Source organism: Sardina pilchardus, chromosome 3, assembly GCF_963854185.1.
Source record: "Sardina pilchardus chromosome 3, fSarPil1.1, whole genome shotgun sequence".
Lineage (NCBI taxonomy): Eukaryota > Metazoa > Chordata > Actinopteri > Clupeiformes > Clupeidae > Sardina > Sardina pilchardus.
Window position 1 is genome coordinate 16619470 of NC_084996.1, and position 24274 is coordinate 16643743.

At 45.1% G+C, this 24274-nt stretch overlaps 1 protein-coding gene across 3 annotated transcripts in view; it reads left to right on the top strand.

Annotated features, from left to right (window-relative positions):
- The first annotated feature begins 1962 nt into the window (after positions 1 to 1962).
- The window catches only part of arhgap17b (Rho GTPase activating protein 17b), a 30840-nt gene continuing 8528 nt past the window's right edge, over positions 1963 to 24274 (top strand). Inside the window, exons 1-16 of one of the 3 annotated variants that reach the window (XM_062532142.1) lie at positions 1963 to 2609; positions 9472 to 9511; positions 13300 to 13404; positions 13658 to 13734; positions 14708 to 14819; positions 14904 to 14980; positions 15175 to 15268; positions 16233 to 16301; positions 16643 to 16724; positions 17923 to 18050; positions 19926 to 20037; positions 20568 to 20649; positions 20941 to 21021; positions 22219 to 22332; positions 22581 to 22672; positions 23474 to 23681. In XM_062532142.1, the coding sequence (XP_062388126.1) occupies positions 2557 to 2609; positions 9472 to 9511; positions 13300 to 13404; positions 13658 to 13734; positions 14708 to 14819; positions 14904 to 14980; positions 15175 to 15268; positions 16233 to 16301; positions 16643 to 16724; positions 17923 to 18050; positions 19926 to 20037; positions 20568 to 20649; positions 20941 to 21021; positions 22219 to 22332; positions 22581 to 22672; positions 23474 to 23681 (1526 nt within the window). In that variant the 5' untranslated portion in view covers positions 1963 to 2556. The remainder of the gene's footprint in view (positions 2610 to 9471; positions 9512 to 13299; positions 13405 to 13657; positions 13735 to 14707; positions 14820 to 14903; positions 14981 to 15174; positions 15269 to 16232; positions 16302 to 16642; positions 16725 to 17922; positions 18051 to 19925; positions 20038 to 20567; positions 20650 to 20940; positions 21022 to 22218; positions 22333 to 22580; positions 22673 to 23473; positions 23682 to 24274) is intronic. The other 2 variants (XM_062532144.1, XM_062532145.1) reach the window with 2 other exon arrangements.

Below are 24274 nucleotides of genomic sequence, written 5' to 3' on the forward strand. Positions count from 1 at the left end.
TGTTTTCGATTATTTGCCCTGTCTATTGGATCACCTGTGTTTTGACCTCATCTTGTCTATTCAGATGCTCTGTGAATTGTGGAATCTATTTGTACTTTTGCTGATTTTTTTTTTATATTAAAAAGAAATCCAAACACCGGTACTTGAGTCTGAGATTTCAATCATCACAGGTACAGTCCTAACCTGACTTTCGCCAGATCCTGTAGTTCGCTGTCTGCTTCACACAAGGATCTGGGACTTCTCGATAGGAGATGTATTTCTGAAGGCGGGTCCTTGTAAAACATCCTCGCATGTGATTCGATAAAACCACTTGCCTGTTATCTTGAATGACGTGCTAGGCTTCTTCAAGCTCTTGCCAAACCCGGTCGGAAGAAGAGTAAAAACATCCTTGCCACCAATAAATGTCTTCAAAACTATTCTCTGTTAATCTTTTAAAGAATGAATACTCGATAGATTCGACAAAACGGTTGAAATAGCAGAATCAATGTCAGCACAAGACTCCTCGCTGCGTGCCGCCATTGTTATTTGAATCAAACACTCGCTTCGGCGCTCCTGATTGGTTGCTTATTTTTTGATCACTGGCCCAGGGGTTTGGATTGCCCTCGCGTCCAGACCCTTGTGTGGAGCTCAGCGAAACGCCTCTGGTGGAGCATGGCGGAACTACAAGGGTCTGGCGAGAGTCAGGCTAGTACAGTCCTGCATTCAAGTGAAAGGTTGTTGATGTCTGATCTTAACATTTATTGACACAATAAGAAATACAAAGTCGTGTAGCCTGAAGAGCCAATTGGCGACACCATGGTATGTATCTCTGAAGAGTTGGACAGATTCTAACTGCTGAACAAAAGTCAGTACTTTCATTCAGGTGAAGACCAGGGGTGTAACGGTATACACAAATCACCTTTCGGTACATACTTTCGGTGTTGAAGTCACGGTTCGGTTAATTGTCCTTGAATCAAACCACACTCCAATGCACTGCACTCTGCTAACCAGTAGAGGGAGACACCACACTGTCCCACAAACAACTGTAGCTCAGCTCAATCGCATCACAATAATTACTCACCACCACACACTTTGAGAATTAAAACTCTCACATGACGACCAGTGACCTGTCCTGTCCATGACCTGCTTTTTAGAGTGTCAGCAAGTAGGATTAGTGACTGATCTCTGGAGGTCATGATAAAAGAACAGCGAGTTGAAAAGCTGTAACAATGGCTGCAGTCTAACTATAGGTGGAGGCCCAGGTAAAGTGAGAATGACAACACACTAATGTGCAAATGGGTAGGGGTGTCAGGTGAAGTGAACAATACTTCTCTTTCAAAACTGCTCACATCACAATGGAAACTGTGAAAGGAGGCATGAAAGAAAATGACAAAGGCAGGATGACTTCATACAAGCTTGTGTACGGAAAAATTACCATAGATTTAACAATAGATTATGGTGTAGAGAGTGTGGTAACCTTGTCGGCTATTCTTCTCCTACATTGAATGTGCAAATATGATGTGTGGTTGCCCAAAGCTGAGTTACTCTTGTCTATGAAACAAAGTCTCCATCTAACAATTACCACAGGGTGACCTGTGAGCTCCTTCATTACTACTCTGCTTTAACCCTCTCTGGCTCCACTCACTGATCCCCATGATGGGCCACTCTAATTCTAGCAGAAATGCATGACACATCTGTCTGTAAAAGGAAAAAAAGAACCTTGCATGCATTGCCTCGTTAAAGATTAGTCTATGACTTCAGGACTTTTTCAAGACTTTTTGCTTGTGCGCAAGATGAAGTTTTCACCAGAAAAGGGGGAGGGGCTGCGCTTTAATTTCTACTAATAACAATCGTGGCCACCAGGCTGCAGTAGGATACAGACATAGGCCCAGATGCGCCAGGGCGGAGGGAGCTTACCTTTATCACAAATGTTTATTTATGGGGTCATTTTAATTCAGTAAAGTTGTCGGTTAGCTATACTTTGTTGCCTACTGTTGACTTACATATTGACAATATATTGTCCCTACAATAATTTGATATTCTGGGTTACGTCCAACCTACCAAACTGAAAATAAGCTAATTCAATTGTAAACTGAATGGTGTGGAAGTTTGTTAAAAATCATATTCATATAAATCGTAAGAGAACTGTGATTTGACAGTTTGACACATTACCAATTCCGTGTAAGTGAATCAATGGCTTTGCATTGTAGAGTATCATATGTCACTGGCTAGTTTGCAATTGCTACATGTAGGGAAGTGAACACGACTTCCTCCTTCCCAGCCCTATGGCTTTTCGAGTGCTCGCTGACTCTGTGAGCCACGAAGAAATGTGGCGAGTGTAACAGAAAAAGGGCTTGTGGACGCCGAGTTATTTTTTCAGCTACCCGCAAATGAAACTTTGCGGGTGTTGACTCCAATATTATTTCTGCGGACTATTCAGCCCTTTGCTCAGCAGCGCGCAGCAGTGAATACTATGGCAGCAACCAAGCCTTCTCAGAACCAAGTTTATGGAAGGATATAACGGGGAGGCCTGACAACTCTTCAAACTTCTGGGCGACAGCATAATAAGGCGTGAAAATGAAGAAGCAATTTAATCGAATGAAACAGCTCGCCAACCAAACAGTTGGAAGGCAAGTAAATTAATCATTACACCACACCATTTTTTTGTGATAGTTTCGTAGGCTACATGATCAATGTTTGAAAACCTAGATTACTCATGTGCTTCTTCATAACTCGTAGCCTTAACCAGGTTTGTTTGACGAACACATTTGAATTATAGGCCTATATATGTATATATTTTGTATAGTTTTATGATGAATGGAGGTGAACTGCAGCTGCTGAGCTGAGAAATTTAGACACGAAAGGTCTTGAGTGTTTCTGTTTCTCGATGCTTAAGACAAATCTCAATGGCATAATTGCAACGCTGTATCAGCAGTTTGTTTCTTTGCGGGACCACCCTTGTGACACTTTTCCGTGCCTTCCATTACACTGTCTGTGTCCAAGTAATATTCCCTTTGCCCATTGATAGGAGGGGCCGTTACTATAGTAGCAAGTTCAACGGTGGTGTAGGCCTAGTGGTGAGCGTGACATCAACTTTTGACACTTTGAAGCATTAGCCACAGAAGGCCAGTGCGTGTGCTTTCTAGGCTATGTCGAGGTGAGGGTTGTGCATAATTAGACATGTGTCCAAGGGTGTTTAATAGCCTACTACCTCATTGCAACTGTTTAGCCTATGTGCCAGAGTTGTATGATGGAGATTCATTAATACTGTTTAGTCATGACATTACAGGAGTAAAGCAAACCTTTCCACCACATGATTTTAGCTATATAGTGTCTCACTGTGACACTGTCTTCTTTGAAGCAATTTGGTGAAATAGGTTTATATTAGATGATTGATAGCTGCCATGGTCTTGTTGGTAGCCTATGTTGAAATTTTGGTTTTGCTTTGAAATTACCAAGAGAAGCTGATTAAGTTGAGACTGTTATTATAGACTCTAATCATGTAGCCCATTTTTGCCAGACCATGGATTCTGTCATAAGAATTCATATTAATGAAGTAAAGCCCAGTCAGTTTATGAACGTGTGTGAGAGAAACTGGATCTGGTGGAAATGTTGCAACAACAACAGTGATGGCAATCTTCTATATTGAAATGTATTCGATATTGAACGTTTTCCAAATTTCACTACTGGCACAACTGGTTTGTTTTGTCATTAGTCGTGTTACTCTAACGGAAAACTACATGTACAGACATGTTCTCTTCACATGTGTCATCTTTTTAGTACCACAGATAGGCCTAAGTGAAGATTCAGTCTGTACAAAATTAAGTTTTATTGACAATGGTTTCAGATAATTATTCACCATCTGAAACTAGAGAAAGTTGTCACTCAGTGGGAGATGGTATTGGTTGTTTGGCCCATACTGTGCGGCTCACACACTGAATCAGACTAAATGGCGGAAACCTGGGAACCCGAACAGATAACTAGTGATGCAGTGGATGACGCACTGCAACATTATATCCCCCCTTGTGTCTCTAACGACATACTGAAAGGGTAAAGGATACTTAGGAATATGAAAGGAACAGAATCACAAGCATATGTCGACGAACACATCACAGAGACACACACAACACAATTCACTATTTATGATGACTTGGACATTAATTCCTGATGTCAATATAATCTGGAATTACTGTTATTGTAAAAGATATGGGTGTGTTGCAGTGCTCTGGGACAGCATATTTATACATATATTATACATCTATGTATTTCAAGAGATGCGCTCTAGAGCTCAAATAAAGCTGTGGTTGTATCTGGCCCTCGGAAGTGGAAGGTGCAACAGAAAGTGACAAGCTCACATTGACACATGGATGAAGCGGCTAACGCTGAGAGGAAAGATGTTGTCCAATGAAGCTTTCGTGTACACACAGTGTCACTTTTTAATGTGTTGTCGTATGCTACTGCAGCTGAATGGACTCCAGTGCAGACGTGGGAGTGCACTATATTTGAGTTGGCAGCATGGTGATTTCGGCAGTGGGCTAGTAAAATGTCTCCCTCCACGAATATATGACGGGCTCTCAGCAGAGACGGCCTGGAATACTCATTACACCTCTAATACAGTACACCAAAACAGAGAGTATGAGTGGAGTTGACTTCAGACATAAGTGAGGCTCGCTGTGGGGTTGAAAAGGTGGCGATCTGGGTCTATACTTTTGCCATGTTTCATAAGTCAGCTGACAGCTTTTTTTTTTTCTCGTTGTCGTTGAGGCTTAGTGTACCATGAACGTGGTTTGTCTTGGAGTGGAGGTGGTAAGAATGTCTAAGAAGCCCCTGCCAGGAGACCCGGGGTTTATGGCCGTTCCTCTGGAGTGCTCTCAGTATTTTGGTTGGTGTGTTACATCTCGTTAACCCGCCTGGCGTATAACTTGGACCTGGGACCTCTGGCTAACTGTGGAGTGGGTGTAGTGGACAGGAGGTCACTGGCAGTCTGTGGACATACCACACACACTTTATTGGCCTCAAGCGGACTCCACTAGTAGCTCTCAGGCCTCTGTGTAAAATCATAATAATGATGTGTGGGTGCAGTTTGATTAGTAAATCTAGCCTACGTAGCTAAACACTACAACAAGCCCCCAAGAGGTGTATTTACAAAACATGCGACCAGCCAAGCAATGTAACATAAAGCCCAAACTACCAAAGCACTAATTCCACAAGCTGAAAATACTGTATAGAAATAGTACTGTATATGACTAATCCTATTTGTGTGGAATGAAATAGGTGAGATTTAACGATAGATTGAGTTTGACCCGTTCAGATATGACTATGCTGTAGACATGATGAGCAGCATGTGCCACATTTAAGATGTTTGGTTATTGTAAAAGTTACCAAAGTAGCATGTTTTGTTACACAGAAGTTCAGAATAGATGCGATTGTGGTCATTCACCAACTGTTTGCGTCTTTGTAACTTTCACACACAGCTGATGCACTGCACTGGGTTTGACACAACACATAAGTGTGCTGTCTCTAGCATGGCAGTGGTTTGATGTAACTTCGACCAATAGTGTAATCGGTGACAAGTTTGTTTCAGCAGGGTAACCAGTGTGTTTTTAGCTCCTTTTAGCTCCTTCTCACCGAAATGGCAGAAACCTGTCTATGCTGTGAAATGTGTTTGAAAGAGACAGCTAAAAACATTCTCAGAGCTGAGCAGCATGTAGGTCTGTTGGCTGTGAGGTTGGCTTGCATGAGTTGAAGCCTGTGAGGTGAAGCCTGTGATTGCAAGCCAATCCACTTTTTGTTATATTCAGATCTAGATCTAGATCTAGATTCATCTAGATGTACTCTGTCTGTATTGTCTTTGTGTTCCTGTCTCAGTACATTTCAGCCAATCAACTCAGTACTTCAGGATCATGGAGGGGAAAGATGTAATTTGACTCTGTTGGGCTCAGATATCAGCAATGTTTTCATGGAAAGAATAATAATAATTGAGGCACTCCTGTAAAAAGAATTAGCCGATATTAAATACTGGCTACATTCTTGGTTCAATGTAGTCCTCCCCAGGGCAAACCACACACACACACACACACACACACACACACACACACACACACACACACACACACACACACACACACACACACACAGGTGTGCACATTTCCCAGGTAGAGGGTGGTGGAAGTCACATGACCCAGGTCCCGACCCTTTAAGCCTGCACAACAAGGATCGATCAAGTTTTTGTCAGAAGTAGTGGGCCTTGCCTTTAAAGCAGTTATTGCCTATATTTTGTTACCACCTTTCCTGGTAAAAAGGCCTGATATAAGAGGACATCACATTACCATGGCAACTGTAACTTGATGCCTTTATGGTGAACTCCAGGTCTTGAACTCCACTCTTCTTTCTGGGAGCCCTGACTGTTGATTTAATATTTGTGACATTTCAGTGGGCCAGACCCCGTCTAATGCCCTATTAACTCTCCTCGGCTCAATACTAATGCAATATTCATGGGCAATCTAAACATTCCAGAGCTGACTCTCTGACTTTATGTGCAGGATGTTTTAAAGGATTTCCCCGCCATCCACTTTTCCTTTTTTTACAAAGCTACTTTTTTTCCCTTGCACAGACCCCAGTTCTCTAGTCTGAACTGACGACAGCAGTTTACACTAAAATCTGTGTAAATAGATGGTTTTGAGTCTACTAATAATTCCCAGCCGAACTCTTCCTTTTTTTTTGTGGCATGGCTAATTGATCCCAATGCGTAGGCGCCGTTTAAACACAGGAGATCCCTCCTGATGGGATGTGTTGTTGGTGTGTGGACTAGTGCTGACTCAGCACCCAGGACTGCTCTGATATTAGCTCTAATGGGGAACTCTCTCCCAGTCACCCCTGCGGTGGAGTTACTCACTGCTCAGCTCGCCCTGCAGAGAGTGAGTGCTGAAGGATAAATGGCCCCCATTACTGGCTCTGAGTAGGGGCTCATGCAGCTTCTCTGCAGGCCAGGCCAGCTTCATGGGCTGTGAGTGGGACCATATGCTAGCTCTCCAATCATTCAGTTATTCCATAAGGCCTCTGTTGTGCTTGCATATGTATGGACTGTGTGCGTGTGTGTGTGTACTTGTTTGTTTGTTTGTGTGTGTGTGTGTGTGTGTGTGTGTGTGTGAGTGTGCATGCATCTAAGTGTCTTTGTGGATCTGTGTCTGTGTCTGTGTCTGTGAGTTGATTTTGGTGCCGCAGCAGCAGCAATGCATGTGTGTGTGTGTGTGCAAGCGTAATGTTTTGTCCGGCTTGCAGCCAGTGTGGACTGTTTTTCATAGAGTGGTTTTCATGGATTGTCTGCTGGTCTCACATCCCGCATAGCAGCAGCACAGTGTTCGGTGCTGGCATGACTGGTGCTCTGCCTGAAGCCTGCCGCTCAGTGACTCACTTCATTATCCACATGTGTTTGGCTGGGCTGCGACTATTCTAGCCAGGTCCATCAGAGGTCCCAACCAACAACCCTGTCAGCAAACTGATCGTTATCATGCGTGCTTAGTTACTGAATGTGAAATTAAAAGTGAAACGTTGAAAATGATTATCTGCTGTGTTGTGTGAATATCCTTAGTAAGTGTGTGAATATCCTTGTTAAGTGCACTGCTTATAATGTGGGGACAGATTGTGTATGGTAGGGCTACCGTTTGCATTTAAATACAAACATCAAGTTCTCAACCAATTTCTCAGAAACATACTTTTGGTATTGAATCCAGACACTTGGATTGCGATCTGGTCAGCAATATGTAACCCTTAGGTATGTCCTTTTTTCCCCCTTGGAGTCTGCATTTTCTGACCGGGCATCAACAAGGACAGAAGAACAGAGAGCAGAAGAGTTCAGTAGCTGGCCGGCACATTTCCCCTTTCCCTGTCTAGGGTGTCTCTCCGCTTGTTTCACATCTGTTATAACCCCAGATTACCTGGACTACACTGCTCCACTCCTCAAGGGACGGACAGACAGACAGGCAGACAGGGCTGTGGTCAGACAGATGGTTGTTATGATTATGGCACATCTGTATGGTGTCTGGTGCTCGTTTGTGATGTGCCAACTTCAAGTCATAGTTGCCTCCCCCGTGGCCCTTTGTGTGTAGTTATTACATTAGGTCTGATGTGCTTTAGGAACAAAGAGAATACCCTGGTGGTGTTGAATTGAGGTCGCTGGAGTGTGTTTGTGGGAGGCGATGCACAATAGCAAAAGCATATGTTTGTCTTTGATGGGCCTTTAATGTGCCTTTGTCTCAAATGTGGGTGTAAATCTCCCCTGAGCATGACCGTATGCTGTCAAACCTGCCTCTAAAATACATTTATCAGCCGTGGAAAAAGGCTGACAATACATATAATCTTACTCTCTCAGGTCCTCTTGTTTTGGTGTTCTAGCCATGTAGTGTTCTGATAGAGTTCTCTGATGAACTGTGTAGAAACTGAAAAGCCTGAAGATCATCAGATCGGGTTGGCAACGTATTGAACATTTGCTCTATAGCTATTTTGATATATATTTATGTAATGTATGTTCTTGTGCTACAACACGTGTTATGTCTGTTGTGAGCAATGTTCACAGGCTGTGTGCGGAGACCTCAGATTAATCTCGTGCTGCTGTAACAATAAGCTCTTGGCACGACAGTTCTTCTCGGGACTTCCATTGTAATGGCCCAGGGTAGCGGTGGTAGTTCCCACTGCACTCTTCTAAATGCCTGGCCTCGCTGTCACATCCTGTTTTCACCATGGCTTTACCCCCCTGAATCATAATCTGGCCGCCACAGTGCCAGAGCGAGAAAGGTTTGTGACCTGTTGGCAGCCCACCAGCTCAGTCTCGCTAACATGCAGTGTGTGCAGCCGGAGATACGGCAGGTCAGGAGGGACAAACCGAACGGGCCCAAATGCTTCAGCTCCGCTGCACACTTCCAGTACCAGACCGATGACATAAATGTGTCTAACTTATCAACAGTGCCCCCCCCCATCCCCCGTCCCCCCCCCACCCTTCTCTACCCACTCCACTCCGCCTTGGCCTCTTCCCAAGCTGTTGCCATAATAAGCAGCCAGGAATGCAGGAGACAGGAAGTGAGTTTTAGAGTTTGTGATGTTACATTTTCCCCATCTTTGTTAGCTTTAAGTACTTTAGACAGGATCGGGATGTGTGCTGTTATCGGGCAACTTATTTTGATAGGAAGGAATTGACAGTGTTTGCTTTACAGCCATTAGAGGATGCAGCAGATCAATTCAGTGAGCAAACAAAAAAATCTCATGAACAGGAGCGAAAGGTCTGAAAATCAACAGATCAATGAGCTCTTTTTAGCCCCGAGTCAAGTTTCACATCTATTCAAACTGCCCCCTGCCCCCTCTTCTCACCTAACACTCAGAGCCCAACTATTTGTGTCGCAGTGTAAAACTAGCTTGTAGCTGTAACGGATGAAAAACATGCTAAATGTACTTTGTAGACCGCAATAGTCATGTTTGATGTTTTTGTCTCCCCTACAGAGCTGAGAAAACTGAGGTGCTGAGTGATGATCTTCTCCAGGTGACTTGCCCGTTGTTCTATCTCTTACATAATGCCACACACTTGATCTTTTAGCACCATAAAAACACCCTCTTTGATCTGTTGCCACACCCATCATCAGAGTTTCAAAGCATAGTGAAACAACATTCATTTACGTTCATGTGTTACTTTATAATCCTTCACTAGCAGGTGTGTAGGCTATTTCATTAGATGACGCATATCCATGAAGTTCAAATGCAGGATAGGTTTATATAGACTCACCCCTTGGGCATGCATGTTTGAAAAAATGACAGTAGAATCATAACTTTATGGGTCTGTCTTTATATGCTTACTAACAGTGATACAAAATCATTGTCATTTGCCAACGAAAATCCATGTTATTCTTAACACGATCGCTTCACATCCAAATCAGTGTCTGTCTCTGTGTGAATGTTGAATGGGAAAAAATTTTTCTGTTATTGTTCATTTATTCATTCAGCAAATCAGTGCTTCATACTTCTCACTGGGCTGATACAAGCCTCTCTACCCCTCCCTCATTCTCAGTCACCTTTGAGGTTGTTCTGTACACCCTCAATTTGTGTGTGTGTGTGTGTCAGTTGGACTTTGCTCAGACATTATTGTAGTTTGCAACGCAAGTGATTCCCTTCTACACTCCTTGTTTTTTTCCTCTGGTGTCCTCGGCTCAGGAATGTTTCCTATCTCTCGGGAGAGCCGTCCAAGTTGGCGCTTGTGTCCAGATTCACTGAGAGGACTGACGCAGAAGAGCCCTATGGCCGACGGAATGTCATCTAGGCGTTTTCCACCCTGTGTACCCACATGGGCCTATGCCTTCACCTTAGCTCACCATAAACAAACTGACTAGACGGGCCACTTTGCTGAGGAGCTCTTGAGTCCGTAAATATGCGTGTTACTTTTTGCTACAGTTGTAAAATAAAAAGGGAAGTGAGTTTTTCCACACTCAGCACGTTAGTTGTTTCACCACCACGAGGCACAGGAATGACTCGAAACATTTTTTTATTGTGTTGATTTGTTACCTGTCCTCTGAGAGCACTTTTTTTTTTTTTACTCTGAGCTTTGTTCTGTGGTTCCAGTCGCAGCTTCTGACTTCTGCTGTCTGCCACGAAGCAGAGTACGGTTCAGTGAACAGGAACAAAAGTAACTCAAATCGTTCTCTTTCTCATAAACCTGTTTTTCCCCCCCAAGCAGCTGTATTACCAGGCTTTTCTTAAATAAATATTTTCTTTTCTTTTGGGGGGAAAAGTCATCATCACAACATCCCCAGTTCAGAGGCAGAATCCCAGCCTTAATGATTGATTGCACAGATTGCTGCGCTATTGACGTTAAGATGGATGAGTGTAGATTTACGGTAGTCTGATCATTGCCTCGGTCATGTGCTTTGGCACCGTCTTTGTCTTATACACACCATGCTCCTCTCATACCCCCTGTCTGATATAAGCCACTTGACAGCCTTAGATCCTATGGAAACCAACGACTGGAGAAGGGAGTTAAGACCCCATATATAACCTGCAACACTGGCCTTGGAGGCCTTTGTAGAGGACAGAGCTCGAGTTTACAAGCTCCTGTTTACTGCACTTCCCTCAGTCAGTCCGTCAGTCAGTCAGTCAGTGGTCATGTGAGCCCACATTTCCTGGCCCTCCAGCGAGGCCAGAGGATGCACCCTCTGAAGGCTGCAGATTGGGACGCGACACACCATCGCTAGTCTTGCTCACACAGTGAGGACTCGAAGCCTCGCTACTCATCCAGCTGCTCTGAGCGCATGAAGAATTTGACTCCCTGTCCTCCCAGTCTTTTCCTTGGCTCCCCTCACGGCTCACTGGATCCAGTGGGATGAATGTTTGGCGACTGATGGACCCCTTATTTGATGTACAGGGACAGGGAAGCGTGTGCTGAGTGCAGTTTCCCACTGTACTCAGTCCACTCACAGCTGAAATTAACTTTTGCCCTATTTCCCCGAGCCCTTTCCTCTGCAGCTGCTGACACAAGCAGAAGTTTGTGAATAAATAGGACGTCGAAGCAACTTTCCCATAACTCTAGCAGACGTGTATTTGTTTGGTGTTGTTAAAGGCCATACAAGTGCATACTCATGCCTACGCACACATGCACGCACACGCACGGACGGACGCACACACGCACACACGCACACACACACACACACACACACACACACACACACACACCACACACATACACATACACATACACATACACATACACATACACATACACATACACATACACATACACATACACATACACATACACACACACACACACACACACACACACACACCAACACACACCAACACACACCAACACACACCAACACACACCAACACACACACACACACACACACACACACACACACACACACACACACACACACACACACACACACACACACACACACACAAAGATGTTCAAATCAAAACCGTTTGGTGCACGGGCCCTGCTGAGTGACAGGAGCTGAGGGGCTCTGGCCGGTCCCCCGCCGCTCTGCTCAGCACCTGAGGGAGCCGCTACAGCCCTGCTCCCGTTACGGCAGCCTCCTTGGCCCCGCCGCCCGGCCCTGGCATAGGGATTCCCCTCCGCTAACACACCGGCAGATACTGTAGGAAAAAGCTTAAATTGTCCACATGAATCAAGGTGAAGGATAACATTTATGGCAGGGGTGTATGTGGGGAGTGTGTGTGTGGGGGGGAGGGGGGGGGGGGTAGATTGAATGCAGCTGTGCAGAAAACGGTGCCTGATGCCCTACCTGCACTCAGGAAACAGCAGTGGTGGGCTGTGGATTCAGGTCGGAAACAGAGCAGCCGCTGAGGTTTTGGAAGGAGGAAGCAGATGGACCCACACACAGACAAACAGATAGACAGACAGACAGATAAAACACACACACACACACACACACACACACACACACACACACACACACACACAGAGAGAGAGAGAGAGAGAGAGAGAGATAGACAGACATACAGACATGTGGCAGACACAGGAAGCCAGCAGTCCATGCCAAGTGTCATACTGAAAGTAGGGCTTAGTGTCGCCTGGTTTTGGTGTCAGTTGCAGTCACTCACGAGAAGAGCTGACCTTTTCATAAGTACAGTTTATTTTCTCAATCTTTCTTTTTTAACTGTGTTGGCCAGGGAATTAACTATAAGAAAGCACATAGTGGTCTGTGTGTTTTGCTGGACCCATCTCAGCCAAACCCACACTCACTGTGCGTGCGCATTGCGGTCTGGAACTGTTGTGTTGGAATTAAGCTGGACTTAGGATGCATTTTATTAGCACTGATCCATTTTATATTAAAAGTGTTTGGATCCTGGGGCACGTTACAGAGATTTGCATCTGAGCAGCACACATAACTACATTTTCTAAAGAGTTGATGGGCCCTAAAGTCCTTCGCTTCAGTAAATGTCTCCTGTGTGTGGTTGCCTGACCGGTTCCTGTTTTCCATGACTTTTACACTTGGCCTCTTACAAAAGAGATCAGAAGACTAGACCGAACTTTTCTAACCTCCGTGACAACTCCAGTGTCACCACAGTCACAATTCTTTGAAACCACTCCCCCTCGCTTGTTTCCAGGTCACAATCCTCAAAAACTAAGTTTGGGAAGACATAAGTACAGTACAGCTAGGCTTTGTCATTGCTCACTTTTTGACCTCAATATGGATCTCCAAACAAGCACTCTAGCACTCAAGTGTCACTGGATGTAATATTGAACATTTCCTCATAACCTGATTGTGTCTGTGTGTATATGTGTGTGTGTGTGTGTTTGCTCTGAACTACAGATTGAGCGTCGGATGGAGGCCGTGCGGTCCGTCTCGCACAACGTGCACAAGAAGATGCTGGCCTGCCTGCAGGGTCAGGTGGGGGCCGACGTGGACAAAAGACACGTAAGATAAGATCTCTGCCGCTGCTCACTCTCACTTCCTTCCTGTCTATCACCACTGACAAGACACACTGTGAACTAATAGGCACGGAGCCGATATTAATGTAGAAAGCAATGTTTTTCACAGCAGCAGATAACAACGGTGTCTCTCCCTTATGGAAAACTATATAGTATTACATGATTATCAGAAAGTCATCTACTCTAAGAGGAAATGCGGTGTACGTTTTCCAACAATGTCTTTCCACTCTCCCTGGCAGAAAAAGCTTCCCATCACTGCCCTCGCACAGGCCATGAAGGATGGGAGCGGTCACCTGGGTGACGACTCTCTGATTGGGTAAGTCAAGTCCACTGGGAGGGGCCCAGCTCTAGCTTCAAGCCACACAAATCCCTGAGTATGTTGTGAAATTGCGCGTCGTTGTTAAACTTGCTTTGATACGTCTGTGTGGTCCTCACTAGTACTGATACATGCGCTGATAGAGACGTCAGGCCAGCATTCCTGAGTCCAAATGAGTAAACATGCTCTATTTCTCAGAGGCAACATCAACTCAGGGGCTGTGAACACATTCATAAAACTCTTCATCTGTTACTGCTATAGTACTTAGGAGGAGAGGTATCTGTTATTCTAGTGACACAGTAGGCTAAAGATGTAAACCATTTGTCTAATTTGGTCATAAATGCTGTGAGTGTGAATGTAATGTCATGGTGTTGTGTATAGTTTATGGCAATATGCATAACGGAAAAAGTGGACCGTTCTTCCACTTCAGAAGAAGAGCAAACATTTGACGTGTCTTTTCCTGCTGGTCTCCCGTCTCATCTGACCTTTCTGAGTTTCTCACAGCACGGTGTAAGGGTGGAGCAGGGCCAACCCTTTGGTCGGAGTCTCTCTGTACACTAAGAGGGAGGTCTCTAGCATAGAACAAGTGGACAGAGCTTTGACCACAAACTATTCGGCCAGGCTATTTTACCACAGTTGTCACGGGGTGTGGAGTGTCTGGAATTTGGTCAGGGTGAGGGTCAGTAGTCTTGGAGAAGCCGGGAGGATGATAACAGGGATTGACGAAGGACTAGCTCAGGAATGGAGCGCTGCATTCCAGTGCATGCTAACAACACCCTCTGTGTACGACCCCACCAGCCTGTGGAATGTTAACATGAGTAATAAAGGCTACACTACCATGAATATATATTGTGTGTGTGTGTGTGTGTGTGTGTGTGTGTGTGTGTGTGTGTGTGTGTGTGTGTGTGTGTGTGTGTGTGTGTGTGTGTGTGTGTGTGTGTGTGTGTGTGTGTGTGTGTGTGTGTGTGTGTAGTAAAATGATGGACCTCTGCGGAGAAGCTGAGGACCAACTGGCCTACGATCAGTCTCAACATGAGGTGCAGATTCAGAAGGACATCCTGGACCCTCTAAACCAGCTGGCTGAGGTCAGTCCTGGCTGATACTTTCAAAAGCTCTTGCGACGCCCCTTGGACTCGCTTTCAGTCTCTAACCCTCCCGTTTGCCCCCAGGTGGACATTCCCAACATACTTAAGACGAGAAGGCAGTTAGCCAAGCTGGTGTTGGACTATGACTCTGCAAAAGCCCGGTAACTGAGGAACCTTTGACTCATACAAACAGCATGCATACTTGACTATATAACTAAGCGAAAGCTGTGCTACATGCTGTGTGTATCAGTGCTGCATGACCATTCAATTATTAAGTGTGCTTTAAGTTCAGTTCTTACGAGAACGTTTCCTAGTGTGACTTTTAACTTGACCCTCTTGTGAATTTGCGATGCAGACACTATCAGGCCAGCAAGTCCGCCAACCATCACGCCCTGGCAGCATCCAAAGATGAGATGGACGAGGCCCGGAACAAAGTGGAGATCTGCAAGGTACTCACCAGGGGTGCCTCTCATTTGGTGTTTTATACACCCTCCCTTCCTTCCTCGATCCTCGTCCTCACTGATCTAGATATAGAATGATGGGGCGGCAACAATGGGATAGTCTATCCAGTGTTAGTTATAGATCAGTGGAAACGCCCCTCGAGGACCGAGCTATCGAGGATCGAGGAGAGATGTTGAGAGCCACCATTGTCCTTCTTAATGGTCCATGCCTGAGCCCTGTTGAGGCACGGGAGGAGGGGATGAGGAGGAGATGACCGTGGCTCATTCCTCCAGAGGCCTCTCGACCCGCTCAGGAATCTGATGAATGGCCACGAACAAAGCGCACTATTATGAGATGCCCGTGAAAAGACAACAGTCGCTGTCTGTGCTAATGATGGTCACTAGGGGCCCGAAAGCTGATTCAGGATCAGCTCTTGCCCCAATAGGTTGCAATGAATGAAGTGAGCCTGTTGAGTAGCCAAATCAGAGATGATTTATAGAGATAGGAGTTCTAGTCTTGGAATCTTGCCACTTGACATAGGAGGAAAACAAGGAACCAGATGGAGGCTTTATGAGTAGGCATCAAGTGTACTAGCTCTTATTTTATTTGTTATGCACACTGTGGGACATATAACTGCACTCTTAACAGTTCCTGCATGTACTGTAGGATTGGCTGGACCATAATGTCATCTCATGAAACATCTGGGAGGTGCTGCTATTCATATAGCTGTTGTTTTTTTCATGATGCTAATGTTAAAAGATTAGCATAATGGTGCCCATCAGAGCCAGGTGAAACATGTAGTGGAAGTTTATTGTCATTGTTATGCCTTGTTTCTCCAACAGTTGCTATATGAACAGACAGGAATATCTAGGGTGTTGTCATATGCGTATAGAATTCCATTTGGTTTCTTTCTGAGAAATATACAGAACTAATCCTCTGGCCACTGATCTCATTCCTATTTTTCCTGCACAGGATCAGCTGGCTGCAGACATGTACAGCTTCTTCTCAAAGGAGGGGGATTATGCCCGCTATTATGTCACGGTATGTACTAGTGGGAACCATATGATCTCACTCTGTTGGCGGAAGAGACTATATACTGTATCTATATGACTATGTGGAGTACATCCAGGCTTGAGGATAAGTTATTTACAAGACGGTAAGGAACAGTGTGGGTTTGGAGTTAATAACGGGGTACCGGAGTTAGACAGTATCTTAATGCTTTAAATGTCAAACTCTGAGTCCCACGGTCATAAGGTTCAAAATGGAAATCGAAAAACCTGAATATAGGAACTTAAGCTTTGATTTAACAGCTTTTTTTGTGGAATGAGACATACATGTGGAATTTGACTATGAATTTGTGGTTGTTTTTTCATTGTTTCCAGTTATTAGAAGCCCAGGCCGACTACCACAGACGATCGCTAGCCGCTATTGAAAGAGTCCTTCCCAGCATTCAGTCCCAGCAAGGTAACGACCACAGGGCCACGGCGCAGTCGGTTGCTTTGCTGGCGTGGCGTGGCTACGGTCTGGTGCCGGTTTTTATGAACTCCGGCGCTCAGGTGCCAGCTGCGTGTTCACTTCAGAGAGCCGTGAGCGGCGTGTGCCAAGTGTAACCGTGAAGAGGGGAAATGAAATGTGACACTGCGTAACAAGTCAATTCATTCTGCTTCAACTCCCTTTGTTCTAATGTAAAGCAGATACCTCTCAGTTCGCTCTCCGTAGAGTGGAAATACTGTACAAAAAAACTCCCCTTTGTAATCTTTTACATGTGACATGTGAGACCTCCTTAGGCAAGAGCGTTTCGGTGTAGCTGATTAACCTGAAGTGACATCGGCGGCACTACTGAGAGGTGGAGCAGTCAGGAAGTTAAAACACATGTGGAAGAGAAGCTCATTATGTCATCCTCAGCTGGTGAAACCTGTTAGCTGTTTTTCTGCGGAACATGAAAAGCACGAGATAGAATGTATCTGTGCAGAGGAGTTATTGTACTTAAGTGAATTGAACCAGTATTATTTGCTTTCTTACAAATTTGCTGGGTGGTTTATTTTTTGTGCCAATCTGACAAGAAAAGATCTATATCTCTAGCTATTACCCTATGGTTGAATAGTTTTGGGGTTGAATTTGGGTTTATTTTTGTTTAAAATCAGTTATAATCATCTTGTGGACCACTTTCAAATGAAGACTTCCTTCCACTGTCATTTCTGCTTAAGTGGCCGTCGATCTCAGCATATTTGAAATCAATATGGCCTCTTCTGTATGCAATCTGCTCTCAGCTATTTCCATCAGATGCTCATTAGCAGATATAAACAGCAAGAAGAGGAAGGCGGTAAGAGCCTTGACGGTAATGCACTATGGAATATGTGAAAGGGAGAATGGATTTAGCGAGTAGCGACTAAGCCATATTTATTTCTGGTTCATGTTGAAATCCCCTCACTAACTCCATTACAAGGCCAAACAAAGCAGGAAACAAAACATCAAAACATGAAACCATCGGTTCTCTTGATCTGGGGGTTTGTTTATGTAATCATACTGTATATCAAAGGGCGGAGGGGTGACTGACTGCCCCTCCTCCCCATCCCACTTCTCCTGTTCTCCTGGTGGGTGTTGCTCCATCTGGAGGCCAGGCCGTGACGCTCTCTCCCTGTGTCCGTCCGCCGTGCTGCAGACTCGTGGACGGAGCAGCCCGCCTTCGGCTCGGCCCTGGACGACCACCTGAAGCGGAGCGGCCGGGACATCGCCCTGCCCCTCGAGGCCTGCGTGATGATGCTGCTGGAGACGGGCATGAAGGAGGAGGTAGGCTACAGTACACCACATCCTCACGCCTAAACAGCATGCACTCTGCACTCTGCAGCATGCAGAGACACGCACGCAGTTACTAAAGCAGGATGCGTTCTGTGCTCAATGGTGTTTTTTTGCCCCCAACGGCACCTTCTAGGCAGCACAGCCTAAAAGGCACTACCTTTACCCTATTCCTAACCTTAACCCCCTCAACTCTCATCCTACCCCTAAACTGAGGGGAGTAGTGCCTTGAAGGCAGCGCTGCCTGGAAGGCACCATTGAGGGCAAATAATACCAAAGACCGCAGTCTGCACTCTGCAGCATAGCATGCAGAGGCACACACGCAGTTACTAAAACAGGATGCGTTCTGTAGTACACTCATGCCATATACTGTACCAGCTCATAGATATAAACAAACACCGAGCGTTCATGCAAAGATACTTGAAGAGTGAAAACACTGTACATTTCAAGTTGACTGGGATTCAGTTCCAATCAAAGGAATTCAATTTCAACATTCAAAATTGTTTTTCCAATAGAATTGCTCAAATTCAGCCATTCAAATACAAATACAACATATTCAAATTCGGTTTAAGGTGACGGAAGTTTTACTCCATACACTGTCTACCAAAATACTGTACCCCGTTGAGCATACAAATGTACACACAGACCAGGCTCTTGAGTGTTTTATTGGTCTGGGCTATTATCACAGAACCTCTTGGCTGTTTGTCTTTCTTTGCTCGTATGTCTCCAGAGAGGTTGTCATCTCCACCATTAGCCTATAAAATGATTCCAAAATAGTTTTTACTTTTCTTTTCCCCTTTATCTTTTACATTGTGCGGTCATCATTTACTGGTTCTGGCTAGACACACAAGTCTGTCTGCGTATCACTAACATGAAGAATAAAAAAAAAAAATGATGACTAAAGTCAAAAACGCATATATATTTCTGGAGCTAGAGGTTCAGTTACAGAGGTATAGGGAGTTGAGTTTCTGGTCAGGCTCAACATTTGATCCAAGCCCCAAAGCCTTTACAGCCTTGTAGTCTGAGCCAGGAACCAATGCTGATATCCTGGAGGCACATTCTAGACAGGCTAGAGCAAAATAAAGTGTGGGTGGGAGGTTTTGAGTTCTGACTGGCTGGTTAAGAGTCCATGAGCAGTTCCACAGAGGAAGGCTACACAGGTTTAAGAGGTAGATTATTACAGTATGACACACGTGTCTACAACTAGCAGGCTGGCTAGCTTAGAGCCAACGGAATGGCCTCACAAACACCAGTGAGTCAGTGACGACACATATGATACTGATAAAAAACAGCTAGCTTACTTGCAAAGTACAGTATGTGGCAACGCTGTGCTGTAAAAGCAATTTCCCTTTTCGACCCAGAGCACAAAACCATAATGAATAGTTTGGGTGGTTTGAGACCATCAAACATACCACAACAGTCACAGTAACAACAGCTATGCTCATGTCATGACTAATAACTTTTCAAATTAATTCAATTGTGTTATCAACACTGCCTACCTATCTTTAGACATACTGTACCTTCAAAACGTTTAGAATCTAGCTTTCAACAATAAGGGAAACGTGAACAACACAATGAAATGTACAGTAACAACATACAGCTATGTGTTTGCTGCTGTCAGTCACACCGCTTCTCCTTTCTCCTTTCCTCTAACCCAGACTACTGTTGTTAACTTTAGACCTGAAAAGAGATCATTTCCCCTCCATGCAGGCTTGTAGAGAGATGCCTTGCACCTTCCTCTAGAAGATGTGAAAGTCTGATAATCAAAATAGAATCTGCGCTGTATGAACCACTTCACACATTTTGTGTACTGCTCTTTATTAATAAATGTGTGAACTGTTGATTTGTTCCTCAAATTCCATCGTTCAGGGTCTCTTCCGGCTTGCCGCAGGGGCCTCCAAACTGAAGAAGCTTAAGGCCGCTCTGGACTGTTCCACGTCCCAGCTGGAGGATTTCTACTCCGACCCCCATGCCGTGGCTGGTACGGTCCAACTCTAACCACAACCTTCAAAATGCGCTCACTGAAATATATATAGCCGAAAATCTTTGATTCTGGACCGCATCCAGTCTGCGTTTTGTGGAGCTCATTAATGAGTTGTGATGGATTTGGATTAGTATTGTAAAAGGCTGACTTCAGTGGTGGCCACAGAATGCTTCCCTATACTATGCAATAATTATCACCTAAATGTAATCAGACACATGTCTTAGCTCACTGATTGTGATAAATGGCATTGCCATATGAAACTGCCCTTGCCCCCAAGAGCGACCCAGCAGAGTGTATTAACGGCCAGGAAATGGTTCAAGAAAAGGCTGGGGTCGGAACAGCTCTTAAAATCAGGCGAAGCAGCCTTTCATTTCCATTGGCTCTGGCTCTGGCTCTAAACACTCAGATATTCCACATTAGCTTGCGGTCACTCACTCGTGTTTTCCTGCTTTTATCTCTCCTTTTTTTTCGCTCTCTCGTTTCCTCGCTCCTTCTCTCCTCTTCTCCTTTCCTGGCCGTGTCTGCAGGAGCCCTGAAGTCTTACCTGAGGGAGCTGCCTGAGCCTCTCATGACCTTTCACCTCTATGATGACTGGCTCCAAGCATCAAGGTAAAACCACGTCGGCCCAGCATATCCTGAGTCAGTGCATCTTTAGTGTAGATCAGTGTATTTGTTTGGGTGTGTAATGTATGTTCATGCATGCAGCATCAGGTGTGTGCTTGAGAGATATGTGTATGAAATAAACAGCTCTGTCGCTCTCTTTCGTTCTCCCCCCCCCCTCTCTCTCTCTCTCTCTCTCTCTCTCTCTCTCTCTCTCTCTCTCTCTCTCTCTCTCTCTCTCTCTCTCTCTCTCTCTCTCTCTCTCTCTCTCTCTCTCTCTCTCTCTCTCTCTCTCTGCAGCGTTCCAGATCCAGACAAACGGCTCCAGGCGCTATGGGTGACCTGTGATAAAATGCCAAAGAACCACCATGCCAATTTTAAGTGCGTCTGTATGTGTGTGTGTGTGTCGGAGTCTGTTTGTGTGTTTGTAGTGGCAATGTCTCGACAGTAGGACATCTGAAATTTGAAATTCATTTGAATCAGACTTGACGGCCTATTTTTCAAACTTGTTGGTGCTTGATTAGCTTTCCTACTGTATTTTAAACTGGCTAAGAATGGTATCTAAAGAGAGACCGTCCCAGTCTGTAAACTGCTGCAAATCCTATACATAGATTTCTCGAAAACATGCGCGCGCACGCAAGGGGCAGAAAGCACCATGAACAGCATAAAGCAGCTGCTCTCCGTGAAAATATTAAAATGAATTTTAGTGCCGAAAACAGCACTATTCGATATGACGATGGTTAGAGAATGTTCAGGAATGTAAAGTAATGCATATATTTGCCAGAAACCACCAAAACCGCCAAAAAGACGATGTTTTATAAATAATGAAAACGAACGACAAACTCTGAAATAAGCTCATAAATGAGATGTTATCATCATTTAGACAACAGTGGCATACAAAAAATGCCGATTATAGCGTACAGCAGCTGGTTATTAGGTTAACTTTATAACGTTAAGACCGGCCATTCGGCGTCTTCTGCCCCGTGGGTGCGCGCGCATCTAGTTTTGTTAGTAAACAGGAAATCTGTCTATCAGATGAGCTTAGTTTGCTAAGAACCAAATGTGTAGTTAAAGCATTGTGGACATTACACCTGGTTACTCCCACATGGAAACAAATGATACAGTTTGACTGTACCTTTCTTGCATTAGGCCTATCTCCATATTCAGTCATACAACAGAGTTATGAGCAAGGCCTTGTCTTAGTTTGGATGAGCCAAAGAAACGTCCACAACTCTTGCCAACATAGTTTGGAAACATGAAATGACAGAAAAGAAAAATCCTGACTTGTGGAGATGTATTTTCTTCTAGTTGTTTTTTGTGTGTTTTTATCCCAGTGGGACTTAGCTCTGTCTGGTGCCATTTTAGCTGAGCTATTAAGTTCGAGTAGTCAAGGTAGCAAGTGCGTTCATGTCGTGGCACATTGCAAGTAACTGCAGCGCAGATGTGGGAATCAGTCCACAGCCAAATGTCATAGCTTCTTTATGAGTGTCTGAAGGGTTTAATTCCCAGGCTAGAGTGTATATGTGGCTGTTTGCTTAGTGTCTCACGTAATTGCAAGAGTAAATTTTTTGTCCTCAGGTATTTGATTAAGTTCCTGGCTAAGCTTGCTCAGGACAGTGATGTGAACAAGATGACTCCCAGCAACATTGCCATAGTGTTGGGACCAAACCTCCTCTGGGCTAAAACCGAAGGGTAGGATTCTTTTCTCTCTTTTCTCATGTGTGTAGAAAATATCAGCGATGAAATACCACACAGACAGAACAAAGTGTGTGTGTGTTTGTCTGTGTGTCTCTCTCTGTGTGTGTCTCTGTGTGTGTGTGTGTGTCTCTCTCTCTGTGTGTGTATATGTGTGCCTGTCTTTCCACATACGGTCACCCATGGCTTGCAGTGTGTCGTCGCAGAGTCTCGGTCATGGCCTTCTCTGTCCTCTCCTCCCTCAGATCTCTGGCCGAGATGGCAGCAGCAACCTCGGTCCATGTGGTAACCATCATCGAGCCCATCATTCAGCACGCGGACTGGTTCTTCCCCGATGGTAGGACCCATCTGCTGTAGAAATAGCCCTTGAACTTTTCTCTCTTCTCGGTCCCATGGTGATTGTCCAACCATGGTGATGATTTACCATCGAGTGAAACTATATAATTTAAATCATTTGCATTTCATTGTTTCCAATGTCTCTAATACAAATGTAATTTATTACAAGGACACCATCCTCACTCTTAATCCCCTCTGTCCTCAAATGACCTTTGCCTTCATGCCTGTCTGGTCAGACCTGTATGTGGTCACTGTGTGCATGATGTAGGCCAGTGGGCACTGAGCCGTGTCCGCATGTAAATCGGTCACTCAGACGGTTTAAAAGAGAAGCGTTAGCGACGAATGTTGAGTGACATGTGTGAGCACCTATTGGGTTTTAGCTGACTTTTTCTTCCTCCAGCTCTTATCTCTCTTGTGTTAGCTTTCTTACAAGCGCACTCACTTGTGAAGTGGGGGAGACGCGCTCACACTATCACCTTAATAAATTCAAGTCTTTAACTGGGTGCTGAATCCCAGGTAAAACATAGATGAAAGAAAGAAGCGAAGGACAGCACTCTTCAGATTTTCCTTACTTTATTCGCCTACGAACGTTTTGGGCAGAGCCCTTCTTCAGCGTGTAATGGCGAATGCCCGAAACGTTTGTAGGCGTATAAAATAAGGAAAATCTGAAGAGTGCTGTCCTTCGCTTCTTTCTTTAAGCACGCTCACTTCCCATGTCCAGCATGGTTTGTTCTGCTCTTGTGCCAGATCAGCTGCGTGTCTCTCAAGGGCCTCGCTGTGTTTTCTCTCGCTCTCTCCGCAGAGGTGGAGTTCAACGTGTCGGGCATGTTCACCGCGCCCGCGCACCCGACCGGCCACCCCGGTTCCCCGGGCCCCCTGGACTCGGACGCGCCCCCCACCCTGGAGCGCCGACGGCCGGGCAGCATGACGGGGCCCCCCGCGAGCGGCGATGGCGGCGGCGGCGGCGGTAGCAGCAGCAGCAGCGGCAGCGAGAGCCAGCGCAAAGACAGGTACCCGTCCCAGCCGCGGCTGCGTAGGCAGGACTCGCAGCCCGCCGCCAGCGTCTCGGCGCTGTACACGGTGGCCAACGAGTCCATAGTCGTGCGAGACGCCCTCGCCTCCCCCTGAGTCACCTTTGACCCTTTTGAACCTCTGCCTCTGTTAAAAAAAGAGAGGGTTTTGAAAAGAGAAAAAGGATTTTTTTGTTGTTGTTGTCTTGTTGATTGTGTCCTATCGACCACTGTAAAACTACAATGAAACCCAATAAAAATGGAGGTGTCTTTTACTCCCAGTTGCTAATGGCTATTGACGAGAAATCATTAATTGTGGAAAAGGTTAATGCGTGACACATGCTGGCCGCACCATCAATATCGCTTTTAATCTGGGAAAGATTGCCGAGTCAGGGTCTGGCCGAGCTCTGTTAGCGCAGGCGCTGGGTGCTGCCTACTGTAAACGATCAGCGCAGTGCTTTATGAGGGTAGCACATATACAGTATAGATGAATCATTCTTCTCATTGGTGAAGCAGATCAGTCAGCTAAATGTTAATGTAGCAGACGTGTTTTCTAAATAACCGAAATGGTCGAAATGATCATATACTGTATG